This window comes from Battus philenor, unplaced genomic scaffold (genome assembly GCF_028537555.1).
Source record: "Battus philenor isolate CCGP_79_NKW_IND1 unplaced genomic scaffold, ilBatPhil1.0.hap1 SCAF_8, whole genome shotgun sequence".
Taxonomy (NCBI): domain Eukaryota; kingdom Metazoa; phylum Arthropoda; class Insecta; order Lepidoptera; family Papilionidae; genus Battus; species Battus philenor.
The window spans coordinates 5,176,116-5,190,252 of NW_027181748.1; the positions used below are offsets into that span (position 1 = coordinate 5,176,116).

The 14,137-nt window shown below is 36.2% G+C and overlaps 1 protein-coding gene across 3 annotated transcripts in view; it reads right to left on the reverse strand.

The window, feature by feature from the left end:
- Window positions 1-336: 336 nt before the first annotated feature.
- The window catches only part of LOC137931674 (uncharacterized), a 220,260-nt gene continuing 206,459 nt past the window's right edge, over window positions 337-14,137 (reverse strand). For 2 of the 3 annotated variants that reach the window (XM_068775155.1, XM_068775158.1), the window contains exons 5-6: window positions 2,543-2,702; window positions 337-1,588 (exon numbers count right to left, since the gene is read on the reverse strand). In XM_068775155.1, the coding sequence (XP_068631256.1) occupies window positions 1,424-1,588; window positions 2,543-2,702 (325 nt within the window). In that variant the 3' untranslated portion in view covers window positions 337-1,423. Of the gene's footprint in view, window positions 1,589-2,542; window positions 2,703-7,553; window positions 7,827-14,137 lie in introns of those variants that run through there. The other variant, XM_068775157.1, reaches the window with a different exon arrangement.

The following is a 14,137-nucleotide window of genomic DNA, read 5'->3' on the forward strand; positions in this document are numbered from 1 at the left end:
CGCAATAATTGATAGAAATCAAGTATTAAGATTAAGAAAAAGGTATCTTTGTAAAAAATGTAAATATGTAAAAGTGTGTTTTCCAAAATTGTTGCCATTTAAAGGTTTTTAAGCTCAAATTATGAGCCAGAATTTTATTTAAACACTACGTTTTAATTAAAGAGTATTAACCGATTTAGGTTTGCTGTTATTTGTGGCGAATTTATTTTGCGAATTTTCAAAAACATTTTACCTTAGTGAAATTTAGTTCTTTTTCATTGCTTGTGTTATGGTTAAATCATCAGGACGGGAATAATTTCTCTATTGCATTAGTTAGAAATCAAGGGAAATAAAATATTATAATCATGGCTGAATTTATTGTACCTTACTAACTTATATCATCAAACAAATAGCTCAATATGAGCTGGCATTAAAAATATTCGACCAGCGGCCCTTACCACTGTATAAATGAAAAGGTAAGTCGTAAAGAAATAAGTCAAAAAAATAATTTCTCATTTATTTTAATTCATTTTGATATCACAGTAGGCAAAGACCGGGCGAAAATTAAAAATTACAACACAACAGCATGCGTGTAACCATTTCATCAGTTATGGTCATATCAGCAGCGGAATCGATTCTTGACTACTCTTGATACGAAAACAATCAACAACATCGGAAAATAATTTCATCTTATAATTGTCAATTTACATTTAAATTGTACCATAATTCAGTCTCACTCACAACATAAACGAATGGTATAAAAATACTGCATCAAACGATATGGTTCACACTTACATACGCGCTGTAACTCGCAAACAGTACATACATTTGTAAATAACTCCACAAATTTGATCGACGTTCAACTAAGAGTACGATCAGGTCTACAATAAGTTAATCAACTACAAAATGCCCTAATTAGTCAAAGAATTACACATTCAACAAGGCATCGTCGTTAATCTTTACAATAATTATTGGATTTTCGTCACTAGAATGCGCGACCGCATTTTCCTAAGTTCATTCATTACATTAAATTAATTAAACTAAATTCATTGACTATCACTCATTCTTTTTCAAACAAATTCTTCAGCAACGGAACAACACACAGACATCAGAGTTCTAATACTTATTAATACAAATCTTGTTTTTTTTTTTTAATCACAACAAAGTGCGAATGAATGAAACAAATGATATTGGTCAATATGAATTAATTGGTCAAAACGATATGTTCAAAGACATCAGCTATGTAGCCGAGTAGTTGTTGAAATAATTTTGATATTCGAGTTAAGATATGGATTTGTAATTACAACCATTAGACGATGGTTGAGGTCATCACAGCGTTGAAGATTCCGGCCTTCCAGCTGCTATTGCGCATGTTGCTCCAGAGGTTGTGACTACGTCAGAACTAATCACTCTGGAGGCACGCGCTATTATAGTTGCGCCAAAATTAGTACACGTAGATTTGCTTGAGTTGAGGCTTGAGCTCGGGAGGGATCGTATAGACCTCCTGTTCGGGCTTCTTCTTCACGAGTCGCTTCCAGCGACCACCAATATTCTTGCGAAGACTGCGAAAACTTGCCCTTTCATTACCAATTGGCTGCATCAAGTTGTCCTGGAAATAATGAAAATAGATTTAGTGAAACGGTACTTCAAACTGTTATCGAACTACAATTGCTATTACGAAGCCCCGTTATCGTCCTCAAAGAATACGACGGCTTGTGAAATGTTTATTTCTTTTTAGATATTACACAATCGTTGCGACGAGGTAATATTTAGTTTGTACAGCGTACGTTAGAAGGTCGCTTGAAAATTTTTATTTTGGTACCGAACGATAGAACTCTACTTAAATGAATTCAGTAATAACGTCGTCGTTTTTTTAGCGTCTATGAGACCAAGCGTGTAAAATAACGTTAAGGCCATGCGAGTATGTCGCAAGCCTTGAATACGCTATTCAAAGCCACATTAGCATTCTTCGCTTCCTGGCGCGGCGTCTCGATATGGGTGGTCTTTACTTTGTGCAGAAGTTATGATGAGCGTAGTATGACGTTTACCGGGGTAGGATGATTTTTCCACGTAGACCTCGGGATTGCCAATCAGAGCATAATATTGAGGTTAATATTTTGAGTGTACTAGACCGCTTGCATTAGCCTCCTTTGTTCGTCAAACGGCAAAGAAAGAAGGTCGATCAGTTACAACACGTTCGCCTTGTACAGCTTTCTACTCGAGCGTGTCCCGACATTTAAATTTATTTCGCACTCGGTATCGTGACCATGCGGTGGTATAACCGACTCTCTCTCGCGTGGCGGGGACGTCGCCCCAACCAGTCACGATTTCTTTTGAGCCGTAACATTTAAACATTCTCAGCGAACAACTTTCCATATTGTTTGAAAGGTTACCGAGACGACGCTATACAAAATTATACTGAAAAGTGAACGCAGGCGGGCTGCGCGACATTAACGCGATATTAGGGTCAAGAATACGTGTGTACCGATTTCAATTGCTCGCGTAATGCGGGATTGTATGTTCACAGTAACGGTTTTTAAATACAGGAGGTTTAATCACTAACCTGATCGTGCGGATAGACGTAAGGCGGAGGCAGCGGCGGCGGAAATTGCCAAAGGGGCTGCTGGCGGAAGGCAAGGGGCTCCGGCTGCGGCGGTGGCGCGGCCTGCAACACCTCGGCCGGGTGCACGGACGCTGAGTGCTCCTCCCGCTTGCGCAGCTTGCTGTGAACGATGCGTATCGCCATCATAGTACCGTTGTTCCCAACCATCGTGGCAAACGGTCCTTCGACGCAAGAATAACTGAACACACTGGGTTGGACGACGGGCAACAAGTTCCAGTCGGGCAGTCACAACATTTCAACTTCACAGTTTTCACTCACAGCCGTGAAGCGGTCTTATCGACGCGCGTAACTAATACTAAGTTAAATAAATTATCACAATTTTTTTAAAGGCTATTGCACATATCACTGCTCGTAGGAACGCGCGGTAGACCGCGTTGGGCGAGCTTCAGCTGCGCGGTGACTAGAATATTATCGTGAAGTGGCCGGCAGGTGCCTAGCAAAGCGCTCGCTCGTGCCAAACGACCTCTACGGAGTACTCCATGCGTCTGAGTTGAAGTGGAGGGGCGTTCATGGCTTTTATATAGCAGCGTCTGACGCGGCGCCAGGGAGGGGGGCGGGCGCGCGGGGCAGGGCGATTGCGACTACGGCCGTTTTCCGCGAAAAGCTACGGATGGTGGTGATGCCGTCGCTCTCGTATCGTAATGCCAATGACGCATCCGCGCTGCGGCCACACCGTTGGTTTGTCCCGCTTACCCGCGCCATAAAACGAATTCATGTCGTTTAAATTAAAAACCTTTCCGTCCCATTTCGTAATAACGGCTGTGAGTGAACATCGTAAGTTTTAAATACAATTTATACCAGTGGATATTCTTGCGTTTACTACCTTTTTACCACTCTGTATTTACACAAAAACAAATAATTTAATACTGATAATTACAATATACGTTTACTTAAATAGGTTTAAGCATAGTCGGAGTCAGTATAGTGTTGGGTTAACTCGTATTGATCCATGCGATGATAATATATCCGAGGAAGACAACATATTGCATTTCACCATTAATAGAGTTCAAAGTCCATATAACATGAATGCACAGCGACGAACAGTTGCTATAGACATTTACACGGCTGGGTCTATGGTTAACGTGTACGTAGCTGACACCCGGACTGCATCTCTTTCCGGCAAATACGCCTGCAACGTTTAAATGGAAAGGAGGCGCGTATTTTGCACTTTCGGCTTCAAAAGCCAAAGTAGGGCTGCAGGGCAAGGGAGAGCCGATAGGTGCAATGCCCTTAGTTCGCTCCCAGCTCGAGCAAGCCTCCGGGGCTTTGACATGAATGCGGGATAAAAAACACAGGTAGTAAAAGCTATATAAGTCGTTACCCTTGAAACTTTAAAGGATATCCCAAGATCACCGTCCTGTGGGTTTTTATTGTTAAGTCTAGAAACTAATGGAAGCTTGTTTCTTTTACATTCATGTTTCAAAGCAAACGGCTTTGTACAAAGTTTTGTATGATCAGAGGTAAAGTCACGTTCGTTCCGATTCCGAGACGTTATAAAACAAGAGTTCCGTTGTATTCGAGTCCATGCGACTTTATCTACGTAGGTAAAGTCATGCCCTGTCGTATTATCTTGACGACTTGAAATTGCTTCGTACCACAATATCAGATTTAAGTGCCGCGAGCGATTGTGTGATCGCTTGACATCGAAACATTGGCGCAATAACGAGTTACACTGTTTTGACTGCTCTCTGATTGCCTCGTCGTATGCTCTGATAATAAAGGCGTTAGGTTGATGTACTTCCAAACGTTTATAATTTCAAATAGACGTTAAACTTAAGTATAATGTGAAAGTGTCGAATGTAATTGTTATATGCTTGATAAAAAAAATCACATCTCTATTTAAAAACAGTAACAATTGCCCAAATGTTTGAATGCGTCATGTCACCATATCTGGCGTGATATTGTTTTTATTTAACTGAGAATATTTAAAATGTTTTGGGTAATTAGATTGATTATCACTATTTGACCCTACTTTTACGTCAATCAGAGGCTATCTATTCTACGTTATTAAAATATATTTCGAAATTACAGTCGACCTCCATGCTGTCGTTACGTGAATAAGTATCGTTTACGTGTCTATCAATGTTTATCTGCTTTAATATTATTTCTTCACTGTTACGAAATACTGTTAAATATTTTTTCTTTCGAAGCAACTCAAAAACTGCGTCATTCGAAATTTTTTAAATTTATTACGATGGGCAATGTTTTACTTCTGGAATTTGCATACTACAAAAGTTAGCAAGCTCTACTGTAATTATGAAATTACTAGCTAATCCTTATTATACAATAAAATCAAGACACTTTTGTTTCTGCTAAAACATTGAATGGACTCAAATGAGATCTAAATAGTGTATGTATTTTGTGTTTTTGTTATATTGTTGAAGAGGTTGTTTACATTGTTAAAGAATAATAACAGAGCGCTTTAGTTAAAAAAACAACTGTTGTTATTTAACAACAAACAAGTTTTAAAAAAATAATTTCAAAATTTCAAGAAAAGAACTTGACAATTTATACGTAAAAGAATTACTACAACAGCTTTTACAAATGATTCTTAAATATATTATTAGTCATAAGTTGCGACTTTCTTTACAAGCAATAATGTTGACAATTACACGAAAAATGTTTAATTAAAGGATTATTTTCGCACAGCAAATTTCCAGATATTTTTGACTGATGATCGCAGAGTATTAAGAATATGTTTATTATTAAAACCAGCATATAATATGCAAACTTATACTTTTGTTTCAAAATATCGTTACTAATTGAGATTCGTCTCACATTTGTCTGCTTCATTTAATTTTTATTTTTATCCGGATTTACGTTTAAGGCGCTCTTTAAGTTTTGTACATTAAAATATTTATTTTCAAAATTGTTTGCCGGTATTCGACGTTCATATGTAAAATGATAGATCTATCATACAATTGGGTGTTGACGTCAGAGCTTCGATGGGAGTCAACAGGGGTACCACAACCTCTTTAATCACGCCAATAAACATCAGACGATGGGAAAATTTCTAATCATAATAAGTAATAATTGATAGCAATAAGTTTATAACAACGTGAAATGTGACCATTATTACTACGTATGCTGAATGCGTATATGACTGTATTTTGTTATGTTATTTCATAGTCCCATATTAGATACAACAAAACAAAGTGGTTATCAAAAAATGCCATGAATTTGTAATAGCCCGTCTATCATAATGTTAAATAGGTTTTACTCCGGAAATAAGTTTTAGGTTTAACACAGATCATACGTGTAAGGTATCAATATAAAATAAAACCTTTTCACAAAATTTATTTAAACCGCGTCGACTGGTTTTCTCTGTAGTATGAGGCATTTAAAAGAACAATGAACTAAAGGAATCGTATTCCAGATAATTTAAATGGATGGACCGAATCGACTATGAATTATTGATAACACAAAAATGGCCCAACGAATCTATAAATGCTAATAAAATATCTAGACAATGGCAAAGAAGTCAAGCAACTAGCTGGGTATAATTTAGAATAAAATCAAACAAACAAAATCACGCTATATTCAAATACAATAAGGTTCGTTTTTAAATTCTCTTTATTTTAACTAAATTTTTAAGGTGAGGCATTCAAATTTCTTTTTAGCAAGATCCGTTGCCTGGGGTTTTAGTCATGAAATATAAAATTAAGTCAATTTATACTTAAAGTTCTAATACATAACATTCATTTTTGAAATTTAACTGGAATGGTACCGACTTTTGATTTTTTGTACACGTGAAAATTCAATGAGAGTTGTGAATGAGAATGACAATCATTGACAACTTTTAATTTACTTGTATTCCTATTTATTTTTCTTTCGGACAGATTAGTTTTTGAATAGGCCTCTTAATAACGTATACAGCGTCTTAGTCGTTGAATAATCAACTTTCTGCTGTCTGCAGATTTGTAAAAATTCATCAAGCATTTTCAAACTTTGTCGCTTCTAAAATAGAGGTTAAAATCGCGTGGCTAATTATATAATGTGAGTTGTGCTTCATTATGTATCAACTTTGTTCTCCGGACTCGCGAAACCGATTCTTGGTACGGTTTTGTTTATAAAGTACATGTCTGTTTTTACGTACACATCGGCATTGTGGTTATATAAACGAAGAAAGTCGTCACACATACGCACGCACAATGTCTCGTACCTGTGTGTAGGTTAACGTGTTACCGATATAAACGGAAGGTGATCCTCGGTGCGCTAAAACAACTCTTCAAGATGAAATTTTATGAATTAGCAACCAGTTTGGCAATAATTTGTATAATAAGGCAAGCAAGCTTATGAACTGGTTTGGCTTGGAAACCTTAACTTCGGCGACAAGAATATGCCGTTAAAACTTATTAGAACATTTATATAATGTTAATAATTACTGATTAACAAGCATCTGATGATTTTGATTATTTATAGAACATGCTGAAATCCATTGTTTTTAAAAGTACAAAATAAAAAAAAACAAAGTAGTTTCGAAGGCATTGTACGAACGACCGCGACCTTGCCTTTACATACGGTCATCGATCAGTTCCTACAATGTTCCAGCACAAAGTTTTTGTCTGTCTATACAAAGTGACTCACTATATTGAATTGTCTGGTTTTAAATAAATTCGCATGTCGGACAAAATCTCCAATCAATGCGGAGAAGCGTTGTACAGTATTAAACGTTAAACTACAGTTTTATCTGCGACTTTCGGCTTCAAAGATAATTGGTTAAAATCCCCATTTCGGTTATGCCAAATACGATTTACCTTGAAGAGACAAAAGGCAACCTTGGACACTATTAAAATAATAACAAACGAGTTTATTTATAGATAATTATGACCGAAATAAAAGGTCAATATGGTAGAGAATTCGCATACACTCGTTCCTGGTAGTACCGCACTGACCCAGCTGTCCAGTCGTTATGTGAACGTAAGCGATAACGTTAACACAATCGAGTTACCCGCGCTCGAATGGGTTGTTCATGTCCCTGCCGCAGAGACACACGATCGTCTTGTTCACAGAGAGTACGATCAAAGAGTTGTGCTCCAGTACAACGCCGACTTCGCAGTTTTCCTCTTTACACTTCATCGCCTCGACGGCGATCGGAGAGAAGAGCATCGAAAGGCGTGCACACTCGACGCGAGGAGTGTTGGGGCGGCAAGGCGCCGACGTGGGGCGCTCGGGCGCGCGTTTTGGCGCAGACTGCCGGTCAGCGGGCGCTTTCATACGGCCGACACGGCGGTGACTATTTGACTGCCCGTGCCGCGGTCGTGACGCCGACGCCGTGCAGCGGTGGGTGTACGCCTCTCCCGTTACCTTACCGCTGTTATGGGGACTCGACCTCGCACCGGCGAAGCCCTCCGATTACGTCGACAAATTTAACGTTAACGCAAATTTCACGATTTGCAAAATTGATCCGACGCGGTCTCGCGCGTCACAGATCCCCTTTACTAATCGCCGCATTGTTTTTCAGGTGAAAATATATAACTTATTACAAATGCAAATCGTTGTCGACACGGCTCGTCGCCAACGTTTCATTATACTGAAAATAGTCGACACGATATCGACACAAGTGTTTGTACGTAACGAATACTGAATCCTAACAGGGTGAACCGACGTATATCGACGGAATGTTTTAACCCGTACACGCATATTGGTGTCATTACGCGCCAGCACCCATCCGGAGCGCTTAATAATCACATCTATTCTTACGCTGAGCTCATTACAGTCAAGATAGGGAAAGCTGGAGAAGATAAATTGTTGAAATACTTAAACGTTTCACATTCATTGCAACGCTTGAAACAGTCAAGTATGCAGTCCGCATCGAATCGAGCTTTGACGTCAAAGCATCAATATACGATGCATCGTAAATTCTTATCACAATCCGTCGATTAGATAACTTGATGTGACATGAAAGGGTTTTTAGTAATTCTTTATTAAACACGTTAACAACTCAGCCATTGAACTCATTAGTCATGAAAAAAAGATACGTATGATGGCCAGTAGAAATGATACTAATTTTCACATTTTATGTAACTGTAGCCTCCCTAGAATAATAGAATATAACTTGGGCAATATAAAAACAACTTCAATTTAAAAACTTTACTTCATCGGGTTGCCAAAACTGTATTTTATGAAGACTATTATCTATACTATCTACAACAACTTTTGTCTTATTTTGTTTCAGCAGGCTGGTTTCAGCAAAGAACTCTTCTACCAACGTGTTATTTATAGGACTTATCGTTTTAGGAAATAGATTTTTAATTTCTGTCTACTCCTGATAATAAGCACAGGTATATATTTGCGACGGCTTAGATGTATGTTTTATATTCTTTGTACTGTAGAACTAAGGTAATCTTTTAATAATTAATAAAGTACACATATGCTGGATGCTACACATATTTGTCATTGAATACTCTAACTACAGTGCACGCAAACGGTTGAATAAGCCGATGTTCCCATAGTAAAATGACCTCGATTATTAATTCGATCAATTACCATTACATAATACATGGTTACGTATTTTTAATTAATATATAAATTCCGTTTGGTTCATGTAATACATTTTCCTTATACCTATATCATTAAAATTCAATGTTTGATGCGTTACGGATAAACATTTCTTAATAGAAAAAAAGAACGCATATATAGCCGTATTATACATGTTTAAGCAGTTTTTACTCTTACCCCATTGTTACTAGAATATATTTTAATAAAGCATCAACTTATGTTGTATATATGTTGTCTTATTATTAAAAGATTTTATACAGAGTTATTCTTTTATAGATGCTAGAGCTTTAAAGGATTTAATTGTATCTATACCTCATTTGTTAACATAAAGCATTAAATTATATGTATAAAGTGAACATGCTGAATATTTAGTTCAATAAAAGGCCTATAATAATTTAATGTAATCCGAATTTTGAAAACGCTTTTTCTTATATATTAATCACCTACTATCTATTCTACTAGATACTTCACTGTTAGTTTTTCTTGCGAAGAATGCACATTTTAGTCATGAACACATGCTTACTGCTTGTTGGCATTTGTAGCTTAACTACCTTTCGGTCAGCAAAGAGATATTGGCCTCTGTACTGCTCTATACTGGAGTCAAGCTCGCAGTCTGCCTAAAAATTTTGACTTTAATCGTTATGTTGTTTAAGTGAACACTCCGTAGAAGCAATGGCTCACGAGAGAGCGCCTCTGTTTGGACCGCCGAAACTTGATTGGATCAGTTGCAATAATAAGATAGAAATTTATGTAAGAACTTGAATAGTCAACTAATGATTTCAAAAACTTTATTTTAATTACATAGTAAAGATATACGAGGTAATAGGAAAATAATTACATTATCATTTAAAAACAAATATCTATTCTCATTTTATCATGATTATCACTATCATCCTATAATTTTATCTTCTATCATTTATTTTATAATTCTATAAAATAAAATGATTTTATTTCGTAGCTGCCACTATAAAGAAGCTCACTTTGATTCTAGTTTCTATCAAATTGGTCTCTGCTGGCAGTCTTCTCATCACAAAGTGCTTGGTTGCATGGTTTCGATTAAAGGTGATGCTGTTAGCCCGGAGGTTTTAACAGCTTCATCGGAAATGAGTTCACGGAGCGGAAGGTTCTGTGAACTTAAAAATAAAACAGAAGCTAGACAGACGCCTTTCAGTTGTACGGTGACGTTCGCATGTAGTAAACTGCTCTAACTGAGTAGAGCTGTGTAGTATTTATGTTGTGTATATGCGGCGACGGAAGTGTGCACCACAGGCGAGCAAAGAAGGGATCCAGATCCGACCTTAGTTCGCCTATGCTGTGCGCGGTTAGAGAGCGGGTGACCGCCCCCTATGATCGGGTGTTGTGATATCATCTTATCGTCGTTGTATAGACGGCCAAGCCAATAGACAGCTACTGCAAAGCGTCGGCCTTTGCCAAAGATCGAAACGACTGGTATATGTTGTCGGTCTATCCATTGGGGCCCTACCTATGCTGCGTCTACCGGCTAGTATGCGGAACATACTTCCACTTCAGGCAAAAAATTTTTGAAGCTACGTCGATGACAATAATTCTTCTGCAGATCTTCTTATTTTTGATTCGGAGTTTAATAAGAATACGTAAATAATTCTTCAAAAATCTTTTACTCCATTTTAAATATTACGATTATTTACAATGATATTACGTAATGGGAAAAACAATTACAATAACACCTAAAAAATCTGTACTCGCGTTCATTCTTCCGTAATCCTTCAACATAAAATGAACACATATATCTCTTAAGGCGAAACAAATTCATAGCAGTCATTAAGAAACAATTAACTGTAATCACTCTTGCATTGTTATGAATACAGATTTTATTGGTTTAAATACTCAATAGCAATTATATTAACCCGTTTGACATTACTTCTTGGAATGTTTGCCATTGATATAGTTAAATTTACTGGACCTCTGGATGCAATTACTAAAATAACTGTCTATAATACTAAGTTACTTTACCTCGCATTCAGGTAAAAGTTTTTTTTTATTCCATTAATGTCAATAATTAACATTTTTTTTCTGAGGAAAAAAACAGCGATGTATATAAGTTAAGAAGGCTGTGTTCGGAGTTTCGCTACGATATCGAATCAGACATGCAGATATCCGCATAAGAACCAATATCACCGACGTTGTTCAAAGAATTGCCCGTTTGAAGTGGCAGCATATCACTCGTGCAACGGATGGCTGTTGGGGCTGAAAGGTTCTCGAGTGGCAACCAAGAGCAAGTAGACGCGGCGGATGAGGTTGCGGGAAGTCGTTGGATGTAAGCAGCGCAAGACCAGTGGTCGTGGCGATCTTGAGGAAGGACTACGCCTTGGAACGGACGTCGATCGGCTGTAGAGAAGAAGATATAACGAAATCGTTATAAATAAAGATTAGACAGTTATTAAATCTTTCTCCAAACTGCAGTTGACTACAGTGTATGGTTTCACAATACATAAAATAAAGTTTATAAAAAAAATTAAATTAAAAGTTTATTAAATAAAAATTTGGTAAAAAAAATCTATTAGTTTGATGTATTTTAAAGGATCATAAAGATATGGAATAATTTGCTCAACTACTGTGTTTATTATTGTGAAAGTGATAAAAAAACCCCTCCGAGTTGGTTGTGTGTTTTGCGATATTGTGGGTTCAAGCGTAAGGCTTCTTATATTGAAGGATACCATGATAAAGAAGCTCATTCTGCCGAGCCATTTAGGTATGCTTCCCAAGAAGATAATAAATGAATAAATCAAATGGATTTTAGCTTATTAGAGTAAGCCATCAAAAATGTTTCTCGATGAACCTCGATAAAACTGTAAAAATCTACTATATTTTATGTGTATATATACTGCTTATACGCCGAGTATTTATTTGTATTCAAAATCAAACATTCATGTTTGTATTGGCATTATCCAATGAAAACGAACAAAGAGCATTTGAACAAAAGAAAATAGTCCCGTTTTATATCTCCAACATGTATAGATGGTGATAGGTTATAAATGTAAAAACCTTAAAGGTTGTACCCATTTTCAATCACCCTGTACAAAGTGATCACGCAATAGTTTTTTTTCTATTGGAATGAGACGGGCCAATAACTTCTAGAAGTAGACTTATTGGGGATATAAAGCAAACAATAATTCATTTTAATATATAGTAATCCCGAATTTTTAAAAATGGTTTATCTGAATATTATATTATTTCTGAAACTATTTATTCTTTAATCTTTAAATCACCCCGGATTAACAAACACACATATAAACACAAATTAAACAATGAACATAGTGCACATGTTCTAAATGTTTTTTTTTCCTTTTTGTGCCGTTGTCGAGAATGGGCATACCAAAAGCCAAAATTTGAAATTAGAGTAAGTTTAATATTCAAACATCTTTATATCAAAATACTTAATTTCATATATAAACAGTTATTAATCATTGTAACTGTTTGTAAATATTTTAATCTTAGCAAATATTAATATGTTATTTGTAAAAACTGACATTTCAGATTTTATTTTAACGGAAAAATATAAGATGTTGGGTCGATCGTAAATTATTGATTTATATCTTTTACAATCATAAACGTATAGAGATATTTAAAGCGTTCTTTAAGAAAATTTACATGTATACTGGTAAGATTTATTAGATACGCATAACTGTATTTATGTGGAGGATGTTAATAATTAAAAAAAAACGATTTTTACAATTTAAAAGTTTGTTATTGATTTGCTAAGAGATTATTTATGGCAAAATCTATTTCAACTATTGAAAATTATGATGTTCCAGTTAAACGCGTCATGTGTGTATACTAACGTATATTGTGTATTATATCCATTTAAGAGCTTATTATATTCAATGCAAAAATAATATTCAAACTTTTTTTTTTTTTTTAGTGATAACAAGTTAAGGATGCGTTTACAGGCAACATGTATTGATTGTTTTTGTTTACTTTTGCTTTGTATTTATGAATATTTTTGACGTAGTTATGAGTCGGCTTTTCTATATTCTTTGATTTAGTTTTCTAGCACCGTTTCCTATTTAATCTATATCTTTGATAACTATTACAAGTATGACGTAAAACCCACCAATCAATACAACAAATCTTTGTGGAACAAACTGACAAGCGAGAAAGCGATGCAAAAAACTTGAAGAACTTATACCCTTTTTAAAAAGAAGCCACATGTAAACGTAATATTATGTTCCTTTACAATTGTTGAGGCTCATTATACGCATTCCTTTCAGCTATTTCTAAAAATGACATTAAAAAAGCGCTGTTATAAGTAGCAGGTAGTGAAGTATAGCGAAACAGGAATTTTCTTAGTAGTACCGTTTTTTATTAAACGCCAATATTAACTACGATCAAGTTCGTAATAACTATGTAAGAACTAATACTTGTGCATGTAAATAAAGAAAACAACGGGTTTTGAAGCCGTCACACTTACCTGAGAGACCACTGTAACCACAAGCAATAAGTACTGTCTTTATTACAAAGACTGAAACCAAAGAGTGATTAGAGAACCCGGCTAGCGGGATGGTTTACTTAGTAACTATTCTAATTATGGATGCAGTGCAAAATAGTGATCGGTACGATAGAAAATTCACAATTATAGCATCGAGTCAAACGGCGAATTGTGGTTACGAAGCGAAAATTAACGTCGATCACCGTAAACTGAGCATCCAGACAGAGCGGCAAAGTTGGCCGATCGCCAGCGTCTATTGCCGGTAAACCTTGCTGTTTGCCTCATTGTTGTGTAATGTTTGTTTTAATTGCTGATATAATGACGTCCGCATATACTATACACGAGCGGTTCACATGAAAAGAAATAAAATTTACAGCGTGACATTTGACACGTTGTTTTGACTTCCAGATACGAAGATCTAAACATTTTACTATACTTACATGACGTCGATAAGACAAATGCAAACAATGGTAATATTGTTTGCATTTGCACACGCATGGTAGTGGAAAGGCTTTAAAGCTTACAGGAGAGGCGGTAACTGGAGCCTTACGGTTCAGGAGTGGAAA